This window comes from Dama dama, chromosome X, assembly GCF_033118175.1.
Source record: "Dama dama isolate Ldn47 chromosome X, ASM3311817v1, whole genome shotgun sequence".
Classification (NCBI taxonomy): domain Eukaryota; kingdom Metazoa; phylum Chordata; class Mammalia; order Artiodactyla; family Cervidae; genus Dama; species Dama dama.
In genome coordinates this window covers 98,602,385-98,623,583 of record NC_083714.1, presented here as the reverse complement: position 1 = coordinate 98,623,583, position 21,199 = coordinate 98,602,385, and the positions used below count along the sequence as shown (strand labels likewise).

General features: G+C 47.9%; 1 protein-coding gene across 2 annotated transcripts; it reads left to right on the top strand.

Annotated features, from left to right (window-relative positions):
* The first annotated feature begins 1,734 nt into the window (after window positions 1-1,734).
* Window positions 1,735-17,103, top strand: PPP1R3F (protein phosphatase 1 regulatory subunit 3F). Of its 2 annotated transcripts, none has more exons than XM_061137982.1 (4): window positions 1,735-2,723; window positions 12,097-12,149; window positions 12,364-12,446; window positions 15,333-17,103. In XM_061137982.1, the coding sequence occupies exons 1-4, from the start codon at window positions 1,735-1,737 to the stop codon at window positions 16,626-16,628; spliced, it is 2,421 nt and encodes an 806-aa protein (XP_060993965.1). In that variant the 3' UTR covers window positions 16,629-17,103. The 2 variants fall into 2 exon arrangements, with proteins under 2 accessions (XP_060993965.1, XP_060993966.1); XM_061137983.1 differs by having other exon boundaries at window positions 2,003-2,723; window positions 12,367-12,446.
* The last annotated feature ends 4,096 nt before the right edge of the window (window positions 17,104-21,199 follow it).

Here is a 21,199-nt window from a genome sequence, read left to right as displayed (position 1 = left end):
GCCCATGACCCTATCCTGGACACAGACCTGAGGAGGGGAGCCAGCCGGGAGAACTGCCTTTCTCCTAGGGATGTTGTGAGTCAGAACCTTCCATACAGTGGGTGTTCAGAATATCCTCCCAGGATGGAGGGAGAATGTATGAATGGTCATGTTCAGTGGACACAAGCTATAATTCCATTCCCACAGGAGGCAGGGTCTCAAAGTAAGAGTGGAAGGGGAGTGAGAGGAGTTCATTAGATGACCAAGAAGGAGTAGTACTCTTGGAGGAGGGAACAGTAGGAGTAGAGACCCAGGACAGAAAGAAGGGAGGTGAGGCCACTGTGGGGTGTGGAGTTTGAGTCAGGCAAGAAAGACAGGGCTCTGATTTGTGATTACGTTAGTCAATGTCTGCCAACATGCCCAACCAACTCCTGGATGCATACAGTCATCACTCAGTGTTTCTGAGCTGGAGTTAGAAAAAGCTAATCTTCCCCACAAAGCTCTGACTCTCATTTGGCCATTCACTCAAGAATGATGCCAAGTCTGGAGAATACTGAAGATGATAATCAGGGTCATTAGTGGCTAGTGGTACCGCTCAAGAAAAGGCTTGGAGCTGGGTGGGGCAGGCCCAGTAACTGCGACAGGAGAGGTCCGTTTTGCCTTCTTAGGTTTCACACGAGGATGCAATCTAGGTTCTCAGGGGCTCTGGGCATTCACACTCCTGGGGCAACACGGAGTCACAGAGGATTAAGGAGAATGTAAATTCATCCATCAGAGGCGTACTCTTCCTAAGGGCTGCCTACATTCTACAGATCAGTGGCCTGATCACCCTACAGCTCAGGCGGCCTACGCACTGTCCTCTTCTCTGGCCTCCTTACTGGCTGTTCATCTCCTTCACAACACCTAAAACATCCCAGTTGGTTCTGCTGTTTGCAGTCCCGCCTCCGGGTCCTTCTACACCTTCTGGCTTCGGCATTGGTTCATCCCATTCTAGCACTGCCCTTTGCGGTCTCAACTGCTTTCACTCTGGCTCCCCCATTGGCTACCCGGCAGCTCTTCCTTGCTACTTCATCGCCCACCCCATTGGCTCTTCCCCTCCCCTCCCCGCTGAGGCTGCTGGCACCACCTCCTGTTCACCTTTTTTAGCTTCCTTATTGGTTACTTCTTCTCTGGCACCGCCCCTTGAAGGCGTAGTGCACACTTACAAGACTCTCTATTGGCTCACTGCAGCTATTATCGTCATCCTCTTACAGCACCAGCGCGCGGCTCCCCATTGGCTCCTCGCTGTCTCTCTCTTCCGTCCCACTACCTACGCAACCCACGGATCTCCTACTTTTCTGGCCTTTCTGTTCACTCCCTGCTGCCCCCATCGCCTGTAGCCATTCCATTTTCCCCGCCACACCAGCTCACACTTCCCCATTAGCTATCCTACGTCTGCTCTTTTCATCCCGGGCCCGCACCCCCGACGCATTCAGGCCTCTCCATTGATTCCTCGAGCATCCCGCCTCCTACACCGCCCACTCTCGGGCATCCCCATTGGTTGTGTGCTTCCCCTGCACGCGCTTCATCGCCTACGTCACGCATGCGCGGCTCCCCATTGGCTCTCCGCTATACCTGTCTTCGTCTCACCGCCTACGTCCCCCGTGAGTCGTAACCCCCCGCCCGCGCTGGCCTTCCCATTGGCTGCCCGCCCCTTCAGGCCCTGCCCCCGCCGGTCCCGCCGCCGGTGCCGTCGGTGCCGCCGCCGCCGCCAATATGGCGCGCACGGCCCCTGTGGAGCCCCCGCTGCGGCATCCCGCGCCCCCCTCGCTGGCCTCGGGCGAGCCCCGCACCTCAGTAGAGGCAGCGGTGGCCCCGCGGAGGGTGCTGTTCGCCGACGAGGCCCTGGGGCTGCCGCTGGCGCAGCTGCGCCGCTACCGGCCGTGGGGCGGGCCCGGGGCGGGCAAGATGGCGGCGGCGGCCGGGCAAGATGGCGACGGCGGCGGGGCTGAGGACGACGATGGCGAGGATGGGGATGAAGGGGAGGAGGAAGAGGAGGCTTGCCCCGAGCCCTCGCCGCTGTGCCCCGTTCCCGCTGGCGGGGGGTTTTACCTGGTGCCCACATTTTCGCTGCCGCCCGCGCCGGGCCGTCTGGAGCGCTTGGGGCGCGTCATGGTGGAGCTGGAGGCGCTGCTGCCGCCTCCCGGAGCAGTCCCCGGGGGTGCCGGGGTGTGGGTGCCTGGGGGGCGCCCGCCAGTGCTGCGAGGGTTGGTCCGCGTGCTGAACCGCTCTTTCGAGAAGGTGGTGCACGTGCGGGCCTCACACGACGGCTGGGCTTCCTTCTGCGACCACCCAGCACGCTACGTCCCGCGCAGCCCGCCGGGGGCAGGAGCGGGAGGACCAGGAGCAGGAGATCCCATCTTGGATCTGGGCCTTGGCCTGGGCCCTGGCCAGGTGTCCGCCTCCTCGCCCGACGACGGTGGCCGCACCGACCGCTTTGCCTTCCAGCTGCCCTTTGCTGAGGGCGCGGGCGATGGGGCGCGCCTGGACTTCGTGGTGCGCTATGAGACCCCCGAGGGCACTTTCTGGGCCAACAACCACGGCCGCAACTACACAGTTCTGCTCCGGATTGCACCCGCTCCCATTCCCACTGATGCCGAAGGGCTGCTCCAGCAGCAGCAGCTGGAGCCACAGCCCGAGTGCCAGGGCCCCGTGGAGGCTGAGGCCAGGCAGCTGAAGAGCTGCATGAAGCCGATGAGGCGCAGGTAATGTCTGCCAGCGCCACCTCCGCCAACGCAGGGCTGTGTTTAGGATGGAGGACAAGCATTCCAACAGCCCTCAGGCCTGCTCTCCAGGACAGGGAGGAGGGCATGTTCAGTCAGTTAGTCAAAGAGTAATGGAGACCAAACATGTGCTAGTCCGTGTTTTAATTACTGGGGTTTCATTGATTTATTGAGGTCCACTGTAAAGCCCTGAACAAGACAGACATCTTCCCTGCCCTCAAGGTTCATACAAGCTTTTATAATCGTGGTTTGAAAAAACCCACAGGTATATAAGATACATAGGATAAGATTAACTGCTGAGAGAAAAGTAAAATAGAGTAAGGGGATAGTTCGGGAGGGAATAGCTGCTTTAGGCAGGATGTTTGGGGAGGGCCTTTGAGGGGGTGAATCCTGGATGCTGATAAAGAGTTATGTACAGATATGGGGGGGGGGTTGTAGAAAAGGGAACAGGGAGGACTTTCTGAGTAGGTGCTGTTTAAACTGAGCCCTGAATGATAAAGAGGAATAGCTATGCACATGTAATGGGAGCAAGGGTGTTCTAGGGAGGGAGAACAGCAAGTGCAAAGGTCCTGAGGTGGGAATGAACCTGGTGTGAATGAAGGATAATGTGCTGGAGTGAAAAGAACTGCAGTGATATGGTAGTGTGGACCAAGGGTGTTGCCAGTGGGAGGCGGGGAATCTGATCCCCATTTGATGGAGCAGGAGGCCAGGGTTCCAGAGGGAGAAACTGGTTGCGGAAGTGATGGCACCTGGCTTTTCCAGTTCAGCCATGTCTGACCTTGAATCCTGTGCACTCTTTCCTGCTTTGCTCTAATATAGTCTGATATCTCCTGTGGAGTTGAGGGGCTGAGACCCTGCTTTCACAGGCAAGCAGTGCCTCTGGCAGAGGCAGAACCAGATGGGCCTGAACTGGAAGTTCTTGATCTTTGTTTTTGCTGTACCACCTGTGATGGACCATTCAGGTCCTGGGAGAATGAACCGGTTAACCCCAGAAGGTCTTAATATAAGATTCTCCTAGGTTTTCTTTATCAAGTCGTGAGTTCTTTAAGAGTAGCAGCTAGGCCTGATTTTGAGGGGAACCACCTAAGTCTAACCTGGGATAAGTAAATTCTCTTGTGGGAAATGCATACATTTCCCTGCTCTTGGGAGGACTGGAAATTGGAATGGGAAAATGCTTTTTGGATCTTGTATATGCTTGATCAGAAGCCTCTGGCTGCAGCAAGATGTTTGTGATTCTGTCAAGGTCTTAGGCTGTGAGTGGTTTGAAAGGTCTAGCTTGGGTCTGGTGCGCAGATGTGCCTGGGTAAGTGAGCAAGCAGATAAGTACCCACTTACCATCCAGTGAGCCCCATAGTAACCTGAACAGGGCAGGCAGCAAGGCTGTCCTTACAGTGGTAAGAGTGTGGATTCTGACATCAGTGCCTGAGTTTAAATCCTGGTCCTGTCTATTAGCCTTGTGACCTTGGGTAACTCATCTCACTGCACTGTACCTCAGTACTCTCATCTGTAAAACAGATAATTATTGCACCTACTTCACAGGAGACGAGTAAGAGCATTCGGAACTGAGCCTGGCTTTTAGCAGGGCCATATAGGTGTCAATATTAACACTTAGGAAATCACAGACTGTTTCTTGGATTCCGCTCCCCGTCTCTGCTCTGCCCGTCATCGGCTGTGTAGCCTTGCATCAGTTTCTTCATCTGTGAGCCTCAGTTTTCCCATCTGCTAAAGGGAAGTGACAGTCACTTTGGTGCTTGGATTGGATGCAGCAAGCATGGGCAGGGTAATTGAAGCATGGTGGCAGCTTCAAAAGATTGACAGTGGCCAGCATTTACTGATCTCTGTGAGAGCTTCGAGTTTGTCTTCTCTTGAGTCCTGCTGTGCATGCTCTGTGCTGTAGATGCTATGATTATGCCCATTTAATAGAGGGGAAAACTGAGGTAGCTCAGAGAAGTGAGCCAACTTGTTCAAGTATACTCAGCTAGTGACAGGACCAGGGAGGAGAGATAGGGACTTTTTAAAAAACTACTGTTCCTCTTGAAGGCCTGATAAGATTCAGGGCAAATTCTACATTTTACTCCTGGTGTTTCTATGTTTCCAGCATGTCTTGCTTTCCTTTTATCTTTTTTTTTTTCTTTACTGATCTTAAGTGTAAAGCTGAATAGATTTTTACATATGTACGCCTTTGTGAAACCATCACCTAGATCAAGATAATTGAGTTGTTCCAGTGCCCCAGAATCACCTTCATTTCTGTCACTTTTCCCAAGTTGTCATCCCAGGCAGCTGTCGTGGGAGCTCTGTCTAAGACGCGACAGTTTGGGTAGCAGAGTTTGGTCATTTTAGAGTTTGAAATGAAGGGAACAGAGAAATCAAAAGCTTGCAGGGCCAAGGTGGGTGGAGAGGGTGTTTTTCTTTTAAAATACATGGGTGGTTTTAAGGAGAAATTGAAGCGGCCCGTTCAGACAATTGTTTTGGTATCTGGCCCCAGGTCTGTGGTTCCTAACATGACTTGTGATATTATTTTAAGTGGGCAGATGGCTTTTGATAGTTTCTTTATCTTGATCTTAGCTCTTGCAAAGGGGAGGTTGGTGCTCATTGCAAGATCAGCGATGATCAGTGATAAGATTTTCTTTGTAGGTCGGTGGCTTTCTTGGCGAGTACATTTCAACTTATTGTTTTAAAACCTGGGTGCTGCCGGTGACATGGAGCGCTGTTGAAGAACAGCCACTCCCTGCGACCCAGCGCTCTTAGGAGATGGTAGAGGATCTTAGGGGCTAGCCTTCTGTGGGAGCCCTGTCATAGAAGGCTTCCCATTGAGAAAGTGTTGGCTGCAGGCCCATTGTGCACCAGCACAGCCACATCATGTTGGGGCATGGGAGAAGTCTGTGCTAGCCCTTGGGATACAGCTCAGAAACTGAAATGGCTGCATTCCTCAAGTTGCTAGACTAGGCTTTTGATAACCCTCAGGCTTAGAGATGACCCATCAACAAGCATTTATTGAAGGCCTGCCATGTGCTGGATACAGTGCTAGGTTCAAATAGGGCAAAAACTGCAGACTGGTGCTAAGTTGTCAAAGGGTTGGTGGTGGAACTGGGTGGGAGGGGCAGGGATGGAGGACTTGTTGAACAAGACCTGGCAGAGACCCTGCAGAGTATTTGTGTGCACAGTCTTATCTAATCCTTTCAACGTTCTCTGTGAGAAAGAGTGTTTTCTTCCTTCTTTTCTGGATGAGCAAACTGAGGCTCCCAGAGTCCAGAATCCCAGGACCCGTGTGGGGAGGAGAGTCTTCCAGGTCTGCCTTGACATACACCCTTGGGAAGTGTCCTATTCCTCTTAAAAATAAAGACCAGGAGGGCCTAAGCATGTCCTTTAGCACCTCCTGCCTTCTCTCCTAGTCTGGCCTCCAGGTCTACTTGTGTCACCTCACGCCATCCTTTGCCTTCTGAGCTTCTGTCACTAGGATCTTTCCAAGGTGCTTTGCCCTTTCCTGCCTCAGAGCCTTTGTCCCTGCTGTTTCCCTCACCAAGAATGTTGGTCCTGTGCCCCTTGCAGTGCCTCATTTTGATCCTTCAGTTCCCCTCCTGGAAGACTGTCCATCCCAATGACCTCAGGCCCAGGTCTTTTTATAGCACTGATCAGCCAAGCAGGCAAGCCCTGATAGAGACTCATATAGCAGAGCAGATGAGCATTTCCACAGATCCAGGATCATTTTCCACCCTGCCTGGCAGTCCTACTATATTCTGATTCACTCTTGTCCCTAAAGTGACTCTTTTGAATGTTCTTTACCTTCAGACTTCCTGCTTCAAAAAAACAAGTAGAAACCATAAGAATGAAACTCCCTATGACTTGTATCCCCCAAGCCTGCAAACTGATTTCCCAGCTTTGTGTTTCCTCCCTTAGGCCAGTCCCCTACTTACACTCTGGGTTCCATTTTTCTGCAACTTGCTTCAGAACCTGACCTAATCAGTTACACTTTCTCTTCTGGCAGCTTTTCACTGCCCTCCTCGGCTGAGCCTCTCTGTTGGCCTTTATACATGCCAGCGTTTCTACTGTCTTAACTATATGTCATTTGACCTCACTTCTGTGCATGCTGCTCCTGGCTAGCACCCAATCACCCTTCTCTCCTTCACTGTTGACCCATCTCTGAAGAGGTACCTACACCTCTCCACTCACTTCTGCCCCTGCATCTACCAGATTCCACAGGGGTATTTTTGAGTTCTTGAAGTGATTGAGCACTCCTATTTAAAATACTTTCTTTCCTTGCCTTGGGACCACCCTCTGCCGCATTTCCTCTGAACCCTCTGGCCCTTCTCTTTCTCTCTGCTCTTTTCTTCAGCCTCATATGTATTATCTCAGTACCTCTACTTGGCTGATGTCCCAAAGATGTCTCAAACTCTCCTCGTTCAAGATTGACTCCATCACCTCTTCCATAGAGTCCTGAGCAGCCCCTCACTCCCCAACCCCTCCATTGCTCATTTTTCTTCTAAGCGTCCTAAGTCCTCTCTGACCCTGTAGTCTGGGCCAAGGCTCCTTGTTCGAGGGCATTCTTTACTTTTCTGAAGGCCCTGGCCTCAGTTTGTACTTAGACGTTCATTAGGGGATTATTGGATGACCCTTTCTGCCCTGCTAGACTGTAAGCTCCGTGAGGGGTAGGGACATGGTCTGCTTTTGTTCACCGCTGTATTCCCACAGGGCCTGTCATGGTGCCTGGCACTTAACAGGTGCTCAATAAATGTTTGTTGAAAGAATGAGTGTGAGTATCTTTTTTTGATATCTTCCTGCACACTGAATTGTAAGCCTTCTAGTCGGATTTGCTCACCATTTTGTCTCCAGGGTCTGTCCCTGGGCTGATGCACAGTAAGGCCTCCATGATTTTTAGGTGTACCTGTAGGCGAATGATTGGGGACCTGACTTGCTATCCGAGTTAGCAATTGGGACATCAGAACAATCAAAGTTGAAACAGGACGGGCCAGGGGTCATCTTAGTTGTCTGGAGAGTGAGGATTTTAGTGGGAAAGTGATCCTCTTATTCCATGGAAAACTAGTAGGGCATCATGGTCAAGGATGTGGGCCTGAGACCACATTTTATGAAAATGGTACAGCCGGGATCTGAGCTGGCAGCTCCTGCTCTGGCACCCCAGTTCTCAACTGCTGTGCCAGGCTGGGTGATGGGTCTTACCAGCTGGGCAAGTTTCCTTCCTCTTCAGAGCCTCAGTTTCTTTCAGAAATTGGGAATTTGGAGGGGAGTACTGTTGGTTAAGCACTTTAAAGGCAATTTCCAAATATTTCCTCAATCTGCCAAACAGCTCTCTGAGGTAGGTATTACTATTATACCCTCTTCACAATGAGGAAACTGAGGCACAGAGAGGTTAAGTAACTTGCTCTAGGTCACACAGCTGGTAGGTGGCAGAGCTGGGGTTATTCAAAACTACATGTCATGACCCTTTATTGAGATGTGAGATCAGTTTATTGGATTCCAACAAACATTAAAAAACAGCATAGAAAATGAGTGCATCACAACATGTAGTAAAGGTAAGTGTTCAAAGAACAACTGGTTTTCAGATATATGTCTATATGTTTACACATGTATGAGCATGTGCTGGGTTATGATGTAAAATGTATCTCTTACTGTGGGTCACTGCGAAGTGAATAGAGGCATTGCTTTAACAAAAACTCATGGCACAATAAACTGCTCAGCTTCCTCCCTCCACCCTACTGGGTTGTCCGTAAGTTCCAGAACTGACACGCACAGCTGGGGAAGGCAAAGCAGTGCCCCACATAACTTGGCTTTCACAGCCTCCTTCAAACCCCATTGAAAGCAGATGGCTCAGGGTAGCTGGGATTCCAAGTATCTCGGGCAAGTTTCCAAAGCCGCCTGTCCCCTTGGAGAGTCAGCATTATCTCTGGGCTGACTGCATGGGAGCTGGAGTCTACTGAGTTTCCCTTTGTGTTTCACTGCATGACCCACTTTGGGCTGGCCAGGTTCTTTGAAAACACGAGTGTTGGGGGGTGCTCTCAGAGGACTTGGTAGTGGTGGTAGTGATATGACATCCCTAAAAGTCTGCTTTGCTCTTCTCCATGGGGGTTGTCAGCCATCACTTGCTCACTCACTGTGTGACGATGCACTTTTTCGTTCTGTCTTGGCTGGCCTAGGCTGGGGCCCCCAGCAGCTCTTTCTAAAACCCCACTCCCAGTCTCAGCTGCCATCAGGTCAGAGGCCATTGAGTCTCCTGATGGCAGGAAGACTTCTCACGCCCAGGAGACAGGCGTGCAGGCCTGACATGGCCCCTTCTAGGCCACACTGTCTTGACTAGCTCTCAGGAGAGCACCCAGAAGATGCATGCCCAGGATGCCCCCTGATCTGTGTGCTCCAGCTTGTGACTGCTCATAACCCTTAAGGTGATACCATGTGGCATGTGTGGGGTTGGTGCCAAAAGGGCAGGTTTCCTTCTCAAAAATTAGCAAGCACACTGGAGGTACAGTTTTGTTCTTAATCTTCCTCTCCATTTTTCTAAGAACCCCTTTTCTCTGTTACCGATTAGTGAGTCAGTTTACATTTGTACTCCCATTTCTTTTACTATCCTCCTTTTGATTAAAATCCTAGCTGCCTCCGAATATTTACTGTGAAAGACAGTTCAAGGATAGTGTTTTTTTTTAAGGCCCAAAGTTTCAAACTGTCTTCAAAATGGAACGTTCTTTGGATGTTATCAGAGTGGTGTGTAGTTAAGTAGTTAGTGTGTATAGACAGTTCCTTGAGCCCCAGTTTCTGCCTTTGTGAACAGTTTCTGCAAAAGGAAGGGTATTGCTTTGAAGGATAGATATGAAGGTTTTCAGATGACTTAGGTGTATCAGTGAAAAGGGTCCATGGTGGAGGAGGAGAACGATAGACGTTTGTGCCTCCTGCTTTCATTTCTCTGATGTCGGAGGAAGGGAGAGTGACCTGTGTACTTCTGCTGGCTTCGTGGATCTTGGGATTGGCTGAATTGCTTGACCCAATTTTTGGATGTTCCCCCTCTTCTCACCCTCCCTGGCTGTGGAAGAGATGTTCTGGGGGCAGAAGGGTTGTTATGTCTTTGTTTTTCTTCTCTCTCTTCCTTCAAATGGACCGTGGAGTTCTTTCCCTGCTGGTTGCTGCATGCTGAGTTCCCTCTCTTATCTCTCATATACACCCAGGGCTCTGGAGTGGCTTTTAGAAGCCTGATTGTTGTGTACATGCACTGGGCCAGATGGCAGGGGAAGGCTGGCTCAGTCCTGCCCTGGAAGGAGGGTTGCCTCTCTGTTTGTTTGTGGGTCTTAAGGATGCTTGAGAAGACCCTAGGAAGATGACATTTTCTTTAATGAAGGACTACATTAGTAAAAGAAGTCAGCAGAAATTGTGTTGGGCCACAAATCCAAAGACCTGGATTTTCAACCTACTCAGGGGACTGGTGCAGGACCAAGCCAGTTTGCTCCAAATCCCCCTTTCTCATCCATGAAGTGCAGGAGATGATGGCTGAGCTCCTAAAGTCACCCACTGCATGCCCTGTAGTCTCTGATTCTGGGAGATGTGAGCCCCAGTCTGTGGAGAAGGACAGATTGTCCTTTCTGGATCTTCCAGATCCATGTGCATTGTTCAAGCTTCCTCCCCATCTTCCAGACTCGATCCATATGCATTGTTCAAGCTTCCTCCCCAAGAGTGCTAATAAAAAGCAGTTCTTTCAGCCATTTCTGTGTCTGGTGGTCTCCTAGCCACATGTCCCACAAAGGCAGGGAAACTGAGAATGACAGTGTGGGCAAAAGGCAGATCGAAAGCAGAGCTTGAATGAAGATGGAGGGAGGGATCTTGTCCATTATTGCTGCTTCTTATCTACTCTCGAAAGGATTGGAGATGGGGCTGTGGTAAGATCCCAACCTCCCTCGTCAGTTTGTTGGTTGAGAGCACAGACTTAGGAGCTGAAAGGCGTAGGTTTCTATCTTCACTGCATGACTGAGCTGTTTACTTGGCTTCTGTTTCATCATCTGTAAGATAAGGATAAGGATAAGGATAATAATACTGTCTACTTCAAAAGAATAAAAGTATCTCATAGGGTTCTCATGAGAATTAAGTGAATACATGTGAAGCTATGTGAAGCTATGCTACGAAGTACCATAGTAAGCAATATATTCAGGTCAGCTAGTGATAATTCTGTTTCTATAGGTAATTGTGAAGATAATTGATTATATGTTTTCAAAAAAGTTGCAACCACTTCCGGAAGTGTCAATATCATACTGTTACTTCTTAGAAAGAAAAAAACATCTGAGCTATTGCCTCAGCTCTTCTCAGGTCTCCACATGATTTTAGTTAATGGTTCCCTCATTGGAAACAGCTGATACTCATGAGAACAATGATTTCTGCATGATCCTCATGCCCTCACCTGTGGTAGGGACTGGGTGAAATACACTTGGTTTCTGCCACTCAGACCTTGGAGTCAAACTTGCCTGGCGAAGGAGGAAAAGACCAACAAATATTTATTCAGCCCCTGCTCTGTGCTAGGCCCTGGTGTCTAGCTTGAAGTCCTCATTTCCCACGACTGCCCTGTGCTTGGTGTACACATCCTGGCTCCTCTGTGCTCCGTTTTAAGATGAGGAGGTGAGGTTCAGGAAGGTTAAGTATCCTGCCGGGCTGATACAGCGATGGGTGGAGGGTTGGCGGAGGGACCTAGGCCTCTGTGACCTCAAATCACTGCTTTTTTTTCTGACCTTCCCGTTTTCCATTTGCTTCCTTCCTTCCTGTTGCTGTTTCCTGTGCCCCACAGTCCTCACTTGCCATTTCTTGGAAAAGATGGTTTCCTCCACAGCCAGAAATATACCCTAGAGAAATAATCCAAAATGTTCATTAAGCTATGTCCAATGGTGTCTGCTGAAGTCTGCTTTGTGAGAGCAAGATGAAAAAACAACCTAGCTGCCCAGTAGGAAGGGAATGACTATGTACGTTAAGGTCAGCCCATGTGATAGAAGCAGTAAGCAGCCATTTCAGATGGTTACAAAAGTATATAATTCTGCTTCTTACTGTTAAATGGACAAAACCAGCTGCAAAATTTTGCCTGTAGAATCTAAATGATTCGTAGAATGTGTGGAATGAAATTTTCCAGAACAGTAATGGTGGTTGCCTCTGGCTGATGCATGACTTTTCTCCTGCTTCTTTACACGTTCCTGTATTTCGTCAGTTTTCTACAGTGAGTGTGTTGACTTTATGACCAGAGGATAGAGAGAGGCAGCAGAAGAGAAACTGCAGCTATCAGGTGAGGGTGGGCCAGCAGAGAGGCTCAGAAAGTGCCGGTAGGTGGCAGAACTGGCCTTTCAGGGCATCAGATCCATGCATTCTCTCCTCCGCCCCACAGGCCTAACGAAGAGCTGAAGATGAAGAGTGCGGACGATAATACCCCTGCTGTGGGTAAGCAATTGGCAGGCTGTGGGAATTTTAGCTTATATTTACCATTTCTATCTTCCTCGCCTTTCTCCATAAATTAAGAGGCACCCTCTGCCTTAGATTGTCACAGAAAGCTTCAGAGGCAAATCTGACAACTGGCTAGAAGCATATATTTTCTTAATCAAACCAGGCCAGTTCATATACTTGCCTGGCCCCAACGCTGTCCTCCTCTTTCCAGCAGAGCGTCCTGATGTCCAGGAGACAGTGGGTCCCTTGGTGGCCCCCACACCTCTCCGTCCGTGGCCCCAGATGACACTTCAGGTAAGCAGACCTGGCAGCCTCTGGATGAACTGCCCGATGAGAGGCTGGGTGGTGGGGGCTGACTTGCTCTGGGTCAACCCTAGGTAGGAATTTGTTGCTATTTAGTCGCTAAGTTGTGTCCAGCTCTTTGTGACTCCATGGACTGCAGCACACCGGGCTTCCCTGTCCTTCACTATCTCTCAGAATTTGCTCAAACTCATGTCCACTGAGTCGGGGGAGACCCCCAAGTCAGAACTTGGTGGCGGAAGGGTAGAATGCAGTTATTTGCCTGGGCTTATAGAAATGTCATTTGTTTAGCAAATGTTTATTGAGTGCTTGCTCTGTGCCAAGCACTGTTATGGACACTGGTAACACAGTAATGACCAAAAACACTGTCTTCATGGGGCTTACTTACATTTTAGTGGAATGAGACATAATAAAACAAAGTAGTAGTTAAAATATATGGTATTTTACCAATTAAAAAACAAATTTTAAAAATATGGTATTTTAGATGATGAGTGCTAAGGAAAAAAAGGGATAAGGAGAGAGAGTGTGTGGATCTGTGTGTGGGAGGGGGGTTTAGAGGAGGGGAGATGTTTGCAACTTCAGATTGGGTCGCCAGGGAAGGCCTTAGTGGTCAGTGAGATTTGAGTGAAGAGCTGAGGAAAGTGAAATAGTGAGGCATGTGGATAACTAAAGGAAGAACATCTCAGGCTAGTGCAAAGTCCCCAGCCAGGGCTGTGGCTAATATGTGTGAGGAGCAGTGAGGAGGTCAGTGCAGAGGGGCAGAGTGAGTGCAGGGAAGCGGCAGGAGGTGAGGTGGGAGAGGTTGGGGAGGACAGATTGTGTGGGACCTCATGGGCTGTGGAGAGGACTCTGGCTTTTACTCTAAATGGCAGGGGAACAGAGTGGGGCTGTGATCTGACTTAGGGTTTAGCAGGTTCCCTCTGGCTGCTTTGAGGAAAATAGACCGTGGGGTTGAGGGCAGAAGCTGGGGGACCCTTAGGAAGAGGAGGTTACTGCAGTGGTCCAGGTGAATGATGCCGGTGCTGGCAGGGAGAGAGATTCTAGAGATGTAAGTGTGTGTGTGTGTTAACTTTTTATTATAAAGATTTTCAAACGTATCAAAGTAAAGAAACCAGGAATTCCCTGGCAGTCCAGTGATTAGGACTCCATGCTTCCACTGCACAGGGCATGGGTTTGATCCCTGGTCAGGGAAATTAAGATTCTGCATGCCATAGGAGCAGCCAAAATAATAATAATAATAAGGAAACTAGTGTAAGGAATCCACATATCACCCAGCTTCAACAAATTATAGCACATCCATTGCTACTTTTTCTGTACTCCACCCACCCCTTCTTCTTGCCTTCCCTGTGAGATTATTTTGGAGAAGATTTAGACATTATGTCATCCACGAATACTTCAGTTTGTATTTCAGAAAATTAAGCACTCAAAAAAAAAAAAAAAACAACCCACAATGCATTGTTCCCCCTCAGAAGATTAACATAATTCCTTAGTATTACCAAATATTTGGTCAGTTTTCAAATTTCCTTATATTGGAAGTGTTTTAGGGTCCAAACAAGGTCAACACATTGCATTTGGTTGATGAGTCTTTTTAGAATTTTAAATCTATCTTACAATTTGTTTGTTGAAGAAGACTTGTTTGTCCTATAGAGTTTCCCACAGTCTGGATTTGGCTGATTGCATCCACGTGGAAACACATTTCTACTTTATTTTTATTAATTTATTCTATTTGATTTGATCTAACTCCGGGAGTTGGTGATGGACAGGTAGGCCTGGCGTGCTGCGATTCATGGGGTCACAAAGAGTCGGACACGACTGAGCGACTGAACTGAACTGAATATTAGATTTAGTTAATTTATTAATCTATTAATTTTTATTAAATAAATTTATTAAATCTGTTATTAAAGTAAGTTAAATAGAATCAATTCTATTTACTTCTATTTCCATTTTATTTATTAGCTGGAATTTTTCTCTAAAGAAAGGCTTTTGCACATCAACTATTTGGCTACCTTGAGCATATATACACTGAGGATATATGTAGTTTGTATAGAAAAAGCTGGATAAATATTTAAAATTTTCCCTTTCATTTACCAGTTTTCAGAAGAAATGAACACCAAAGGTGACCAATTAGGGATTTAAGTTTTGGGGTGGCATTATTAATATAATGAATTTTAAACATATTTGATGAGTTTCAACCCATTGCACCTATTTATTTATTTTGATAATAAATTGAACTGCATAAGTTGAACTGTCTCTGGCCAGTGGGAGTTTATTTTCACTGGCTCCAGACTTGTTATGACACATCCCCAACATTCTTTGAGCACTTTCTCACATTCTGGTATGTCAATATGTCACAACCTCGTCTTGTGCTTTTCCTGCCCCAGACTTGAAAACAGTCATTTATTTCAGGATCCCTGGTTCCTTTTAGTGGAGAATGGTATTTAGAAACCAAGATCTGGGAGCTAGGAATGCTTGTTGCTACTAGACTGGTCATTGTTTCTAGGCCTTGTCAAAAGACAGTGCTAGGAAATACAATTTTTTTAAAGAGAAAATACATGAATTCATATGGATGTCCTGGATATGTTTTGGAGGTCAACCAATAGTTTTTACTGATAGTTGTTCACCAAATATTGGTGCCCACTGAATTCCTTAGCTTTATGATCTTCAGGGAGTTCCCTTTTATTCCATCTATTTTAATATAGGCATAGTCTTTGGAGTTAAGGAAATTATAGTTCTTTAAGGAGTTTTCATCTGGAAACACTTGTGGGGCTGGGTGCAGGCTGTCACCAGTTCTCACTGTCTCTGCTTGTTTCCCTGCCTCCCCTGCTTCTTCATTCCCTTCCCTTTCTCTCCCCTCCCACTTCCTCCCCTCATGGTTTCCAGGTTTCTGAAGTTACAGTGACTGGCAGACCCCCAGAGGAAGGTGATGTCACCAGAAGCAGCCTGCCTGTGACTTTCACAGAGGTTCCCCAGGCACCGGCCATCAGGATTCCCCTCTCTTCCTCTCTCTGCGGCCTGGGTCGCTCTCCCCGGGACCAGGCCTCAGGGCCCGATGCAAGTGAGGGGGCAGCTGGGCCTCTCCTGGAACCGAGCCAGCGACAGATGGAGGCCACGTGGGAAGTATCCAGCGAGAATGGAAGGGGCCGAAAGGAGCCCTTAGTGGGAGCTATCATGGACGAGCCTCCCAGGGGGCTGGAGGTTGTGAGTGGGTTGGAGGAGCTGCTTGGAGAGGACACCATCGACCAGGAGCTGGAGCAGCTCTACCTGTCCCACCTGAGCCGCCTGAGGGCTGCTGTGGCTGCTGGTGGAGTGGGAGGTGGTGGGGAGGGCCCCATAGATGGAGGGGTGTCCCCCAGCCATCCCCTGGGCATACTCACAGACCGTGACCTGATCTTGAAGTGGCCTGGCCCTGAGCGGGCCCTGAACAGTGCCCTGGCTGAGGAGATCACGCTGCACTATGCCCGGCTAGGGCGCGGTGTGGAACTCATCAAGGACACTGAGGACCCTGATGAGGAGGGGGAGGGGGAAGAGGGACTCTCCATCATACCCTCCAGTCCAGAAGGGGACACCCCTAAGGAATCACCTCCAGAAATCCTCTCGGGGGCCCCTTCTGTGGTAGCCACTATGGGAGATGTGTGGCTCCCATGGGCGGAGGGTTCTGGATGTAACAGCCCTATGGTTCTGGGTATAGAGGGTCAATTCAGTGGGGCTCCAGAGAAGGGGACGAGCAAGGACTCTGACTCTTTGCATGTGAATAGGATGATATCTGGGGTGACTGGGTTCTCAGGGGCCACGGAAGCCCAGATGGAGTTTACCACTGGGTTGGGAGACAGGTTGATTTCTATCTCTGGCCAGGAGCCAGCTGCTCTAGTCCTGCAGGGGCAAGATCTCTCCCTCCTTGGTCCCTTAGGGACTGAAGTCTGTCCTTCCAGCCTGGCCAGGCCCCAAGTAAGCCCCCAGGATGAAGGGGGTTCAGGCCCAAGCCTTGAGCCCCCAAAGAGGTCTCCTACCCTAGCAGACCCTGCAGAGAGTGTGGCTGTGTTGCCTCCCCAGCTCTGGGGACCCCTGACCCAGACTCTGGGGGTCCTAGCTGTGCTGGTGGTGGTCCCTGTAGCTCTGAACAATGGTATGTCCCTCCTGGTGCTTGCACTGTGCCTCTCTCTGGTCTGGTTCTTGTAGGAGCTGTTTGTGAGATGAGCAATAACAGGTTTCCCCTCTCTGGGGAGGGGCAGCCCCTGCATCACCCCCTCCTCCCCAGAGGGTTCAGATGGGATGTGTGGTCTGTTCAGTGAACAGTCCTTTGCTTCTGAGAATGCTCGACTGGAGAGAGGCCTCTCTGTCCCTCGGCTCTCCAGTCAGTATAGGGTTCCCTGTGGCAATACCAGTGGCGAGAAGTGGCATGGGGGGATGGTATAAGAACTTGCAGAATGGAATTGGGCATGTCCTCCCCTCCCACCCCACCCTCAAGCCTGTATTTATTTTTGTATAATTCTCTGGTTGAGGGAGAGTGGTCATGAGCTGGTCTTGGGGCACAATTACCCAGAGATGTATTTATTAACAGCCAACCTGTGCAACCTGCTGGAGCTTTATTTTTAATTTAATTTATATAGAGTACCTATTATTATATGCCACAATAGAACTCTATGAGAAACGATGTGTCTTGTTGTGCAGTGTTTTCCTCTTTGGGCCTAAATGTGCAGGGTGGCCACGATCTGTGGAAGGACCATGGTGGAGAGTGGGTGGGGGTGGATGGGTGGGGTGGGATATGGGCATACCTGCTGCTGCTGCTTCAATATGTCCTTGAGGATCTTTGTCACCTCACCTTATGGTACTAATGTGTAGTCTGGTGGTCTTGCGGGAGTGGGGCCAGATCCTTTGGTCTTTTCTACCTTCTGCCAGGGAGGGAGGAAGAATGGGGGCCACATGAGTGTTTGATGTCACACATATGACTCTATGACACATGGCCAGCTGTGGATGAGGGGATATTGGTTGTGAATCAGCCACAAGGTTTTGAGGTTAATGAAAAACAAAAACAGCCTTTGACACTAACAGGGAGAGCCCTCTGCCCTCAAGATTGGGATGGCCTCAGAAAGAACAGAGGACTTAATATGTCATAGTAGAGTTGCTGTCCAAGACATTGCATTCTAACTCAAAACTGGAAATCCAGAACCTTTGAAAGAAAGGATAGATGTATATACTGCATGCAAATGAAAAACTCTATATAGCAAAATAAAACACCATATATTTATTTACTTGCCTTCACAGCAAAACTTTATGTCATCTTTCTTTAGTCCTTCTCCAGGGCTCCAATGCTTTTCTGAAACAGCCCCAATTGGATTTTTTTGCCTAGCCACTTCAGCAAAAGTGCTGAAGACACTGATGATACTCACATTATGCTATTGACAGTCATCTCAGACCTCATCTTACTTGATTGATTGACAGTATTTGACACAGTGGACCATCAACTCAACCTTGAAATCCTTTCTTCACTTGGTTTCTAGGATACCACAGTTTTGTAAGTTTTCCTCTTTCCCCACTGACCACTCTTCTAGAACAGTACCTGGCACATAGTAAGTGTTCAATAAATACCTTTTGTGTGAAATAAGTGAACAAACAAATGTATGTGGGGCAATACAGAGACGTGGCTAGAGAACTTAGCTGATCATTCAGTGGTTACAGCTCACTTCAGCTCCACAAGTGTTGATGTGTGCTCTGCTCTAGGACATAGAGGAAGGGGCCCACAGTCTAGTGGGGGAGACAGACACAGAGGAGGTTAGTACCACAGTGTGGTTAGAGCATTAGCAGCAATGGATCCAGTGAGCTGTGGGGGCCCTAGGACAGATGCTCAGTCCAGTGTAGGGACTCTGAAAGCCTTCTTGGAGGATGTGGTGCCTGAGCTGCATTTTGAAAAACAAGAAATGGGAAGTTCGTGGCAGTTCAGTGGTTTGGCGCTTTCACTGCCACAGCCCAAGTTCCATCCCTGGTCAGGGAACTAAGATCCCATAAGCCACTTGGCACACAAAAAAGTGAACAAAACTAACAATAACCCTCCTTCTCCCCTACAAAACAAGAAGGAATCCAACATGTGATGAAGGGAAGAGAGGGCAGTCCCGTCAGAGGGAATAGCATTGCTGAGGTCTGGAAGTAGAAAACAGTTTGTTGTTGTTCAGTTGGCAAGTTGTATCCAACTCTTTGTGACCCCATGGACAGTAGCACACCAGGATTACCTGTCCCTCACCATCTCCTGGAGTTTACCCAAGTTTCTCTGCCAAGAAAACAGCTGTGCGTGCTAAGTCACTTCAATCATGTCCGACTCTTTGTGACCCCATTGACTGTAGCCTGCCAGGCTCCTCTGTCTATGAGATTTTCCAGGCAAGAGAACTGCAGTGGGTTGCCATTTCCTTCTCCAGGGGATCTTCCTGACCCAGGGATCAAACCTGTGTCTCCTGTGTTGGCAGGAGGATTCTTTCAACACACCCATATTTTAATGAGGATACTCTGACTTTGTCATGTATCAAGTTTAGACATGTGCCCTTGGCCTTCCACTGATGTGATAATTTGCTCAGTGTCCAAAAAAGAAACTTTATGCCAATTGGGCTGAAAAATTAGGTAAAATGGACAAATCACTCGCAGACATATAACTTGCCAAAACTGTCTCAGATGGCTTCAGTGGTAAAATGCTCTAAGGAATAATAAAAATGTGTAATAATTATATAATAATTCCAATTTTATAAAAGCAATTCTAGATTGTAGAAAAAGAGGGAGCATTTCTAATTCACTTTATGGGGCTTATATAACCCTGATACTAAAACCTTCTGAGTGAAAAAAGAATATTAATAAGATATTAATTAGAAAATAGATGTGAGACTTCCCTGGTGGTTCAGTTGCTAAGACTGCACTCCCAATGCAGGGCCCCAGTAACTAGATCCCACATGCCACGACTAAGACCTGAAGAAGACAAATAAATAAATATTAAAAAAGAAAATAGATGTAAGTGTTTTAAATTAAATAAAAACTTTCTGTCTTGGTTCAGGCTACTATAACAAAATAGTGTAGACTAGGTGGCTAATAGACAACAACATTTATTTCTCACAGTTATGGAGGCTGGGAAATTCAAGATTAAGTTGCTGGCAGATTTGGTGTCTGGTGAGGGCCAACTTCCTGATTCATGGATGGCTCTCTTCTTGCTGTGTCCCCACACAGTGAAGGAACAAGGATGCTCTCTGGACTCTCTTTTATTAAAACACTAACCCCATTCATCATGGGCTTCCCTGGTTAATCAGCTGGTAAATAATCTGCCTGCAATGCGGAAGACCTGGATTCGATCCCTGGGTTGGGAAGATCCCCTGGAGAAGGGAATGGCTACCCCCTCCAGTATCTGGCCTAGAGAATTCCGTGGACTGTATAGTCCATGGGGTTGCAAAGAGTCAGACATGACTGAGCGATTTTCACTTTCTCATTTTTCAATCCCTTTCATGAGGGCTCCACTTTCATGACCTAGTCACCTCCCAAAGACAAGACCTCCTGATACCCTCACATTGAGGATTAGGTTTCAACTTCTGAATTTTGAGGGGACACAAACACATGGTCTATAGTTGTATTGAGCGACTAACACACACACACACACACACACACACACACAGGATGCCTGCTATCGCCATTTCTGCTCAGCATCGTACTGGAGGGCCTAGCAAGCACAGTAAGGCAAGGGAAAGAAATGAAGTACAGAATTGCCATTATTTGTAGATGATGCATGTGCGCATGCTCAGTTGCTTCAGTTGTGTCCGACTCTGAGATGAGACCCCATGGACTCTGTAGCCCACTAGGCTCCTCAGTCCATGGGGTTCTCCAGGCAAGAATACTGGAGTGGGTTGCCATGCCCTCCTCCAGGGGATCTTCCTGACCCAGGGGTGGAACCCCGGTCTTCTGCATCATAGGCGGATTCTTTACCACTGAGCCACCAGGGAAGCCCCATTTGTAGATGATACCACTGTATATTTAGAAAATTCAAAATAGTCCATGGATAAATTATAAGAATTATTAAGAGTTTAAGATTTCTGGGACTTCCTCAGTGGTCCCTTGGTTAAGACTCTGCGCTTCCACTGCAGGGGCCACAGATTTGATCCCTGGTGGGAGAACTAAGATCCCGCATGCTGTACGGTGAGGCCAAAAAAAAAAAAAAGAGAATTTTAAGATTTCTGATACAAAATCCATATTTAAATATCTACTGCTTTTATATGCTAACAACAAAGAAAATTTTAATAAAGATACCATTTGTGAACTTCTTAGGAATTAACAAAAGAAGCCAACATTCTTGGGGAAAATATAAAAGTTTATAGAAAGAAATTTTAAAATACTAAATAGATATACGTATTTATCAAATGGAAGAATCAATGTCATAAAGCTCTCAGTTCCCTTTAAACTGTTTTATAGGTTCAATACAAATAAAGTCATGATTTCAATAGATTTGTGTCTGTGTATCATAACGAGATGATTGTTAAATTTATGTGGAAGTTCCAACAAGCCAGGGCACCTATACTTATTCTAAAGGTATAGCAATTAAGATGGTATGATATTGCTGCAAGGGTAGACAAAGAGACCAATGAAAGATAGTGGTCTCAGAAACAGACCCACTTGTATGTTGACAGAGAATATGTGGCCAAGGAGGTACTGTGAGATCAGACTTCCAATATGGTTAGACTTCTAATAAATGGAACAATCTGTTTTCCATATTGAAAAAATGAAATCAA

Bases quoted from the DNA above. Each gene is read 5' to 3' on its own strand.
- PPP1R3F (XM_061137982.1), top strand. From the start codon at position 1,735: ATGGCGCGCACGGCCCCTGTGGAGCCCCCGCTGCGGCATCCCGCGCCC. The intron at 2,724-12,096 runs GTAATGTCTGCC...TCCGCCCCACAG, and splicing joins ATGAAGCCGATGAGGCGCAG to GCCTAACGAAGAGCTGAAGA. The intron at 12,447-15,332 runs GTAAGCAGACCT...CATGGTTTCCAG, and splicing joins GGCCCCAGATGACACTTCAG to GTTTCTGAAGTTACAGTGAC.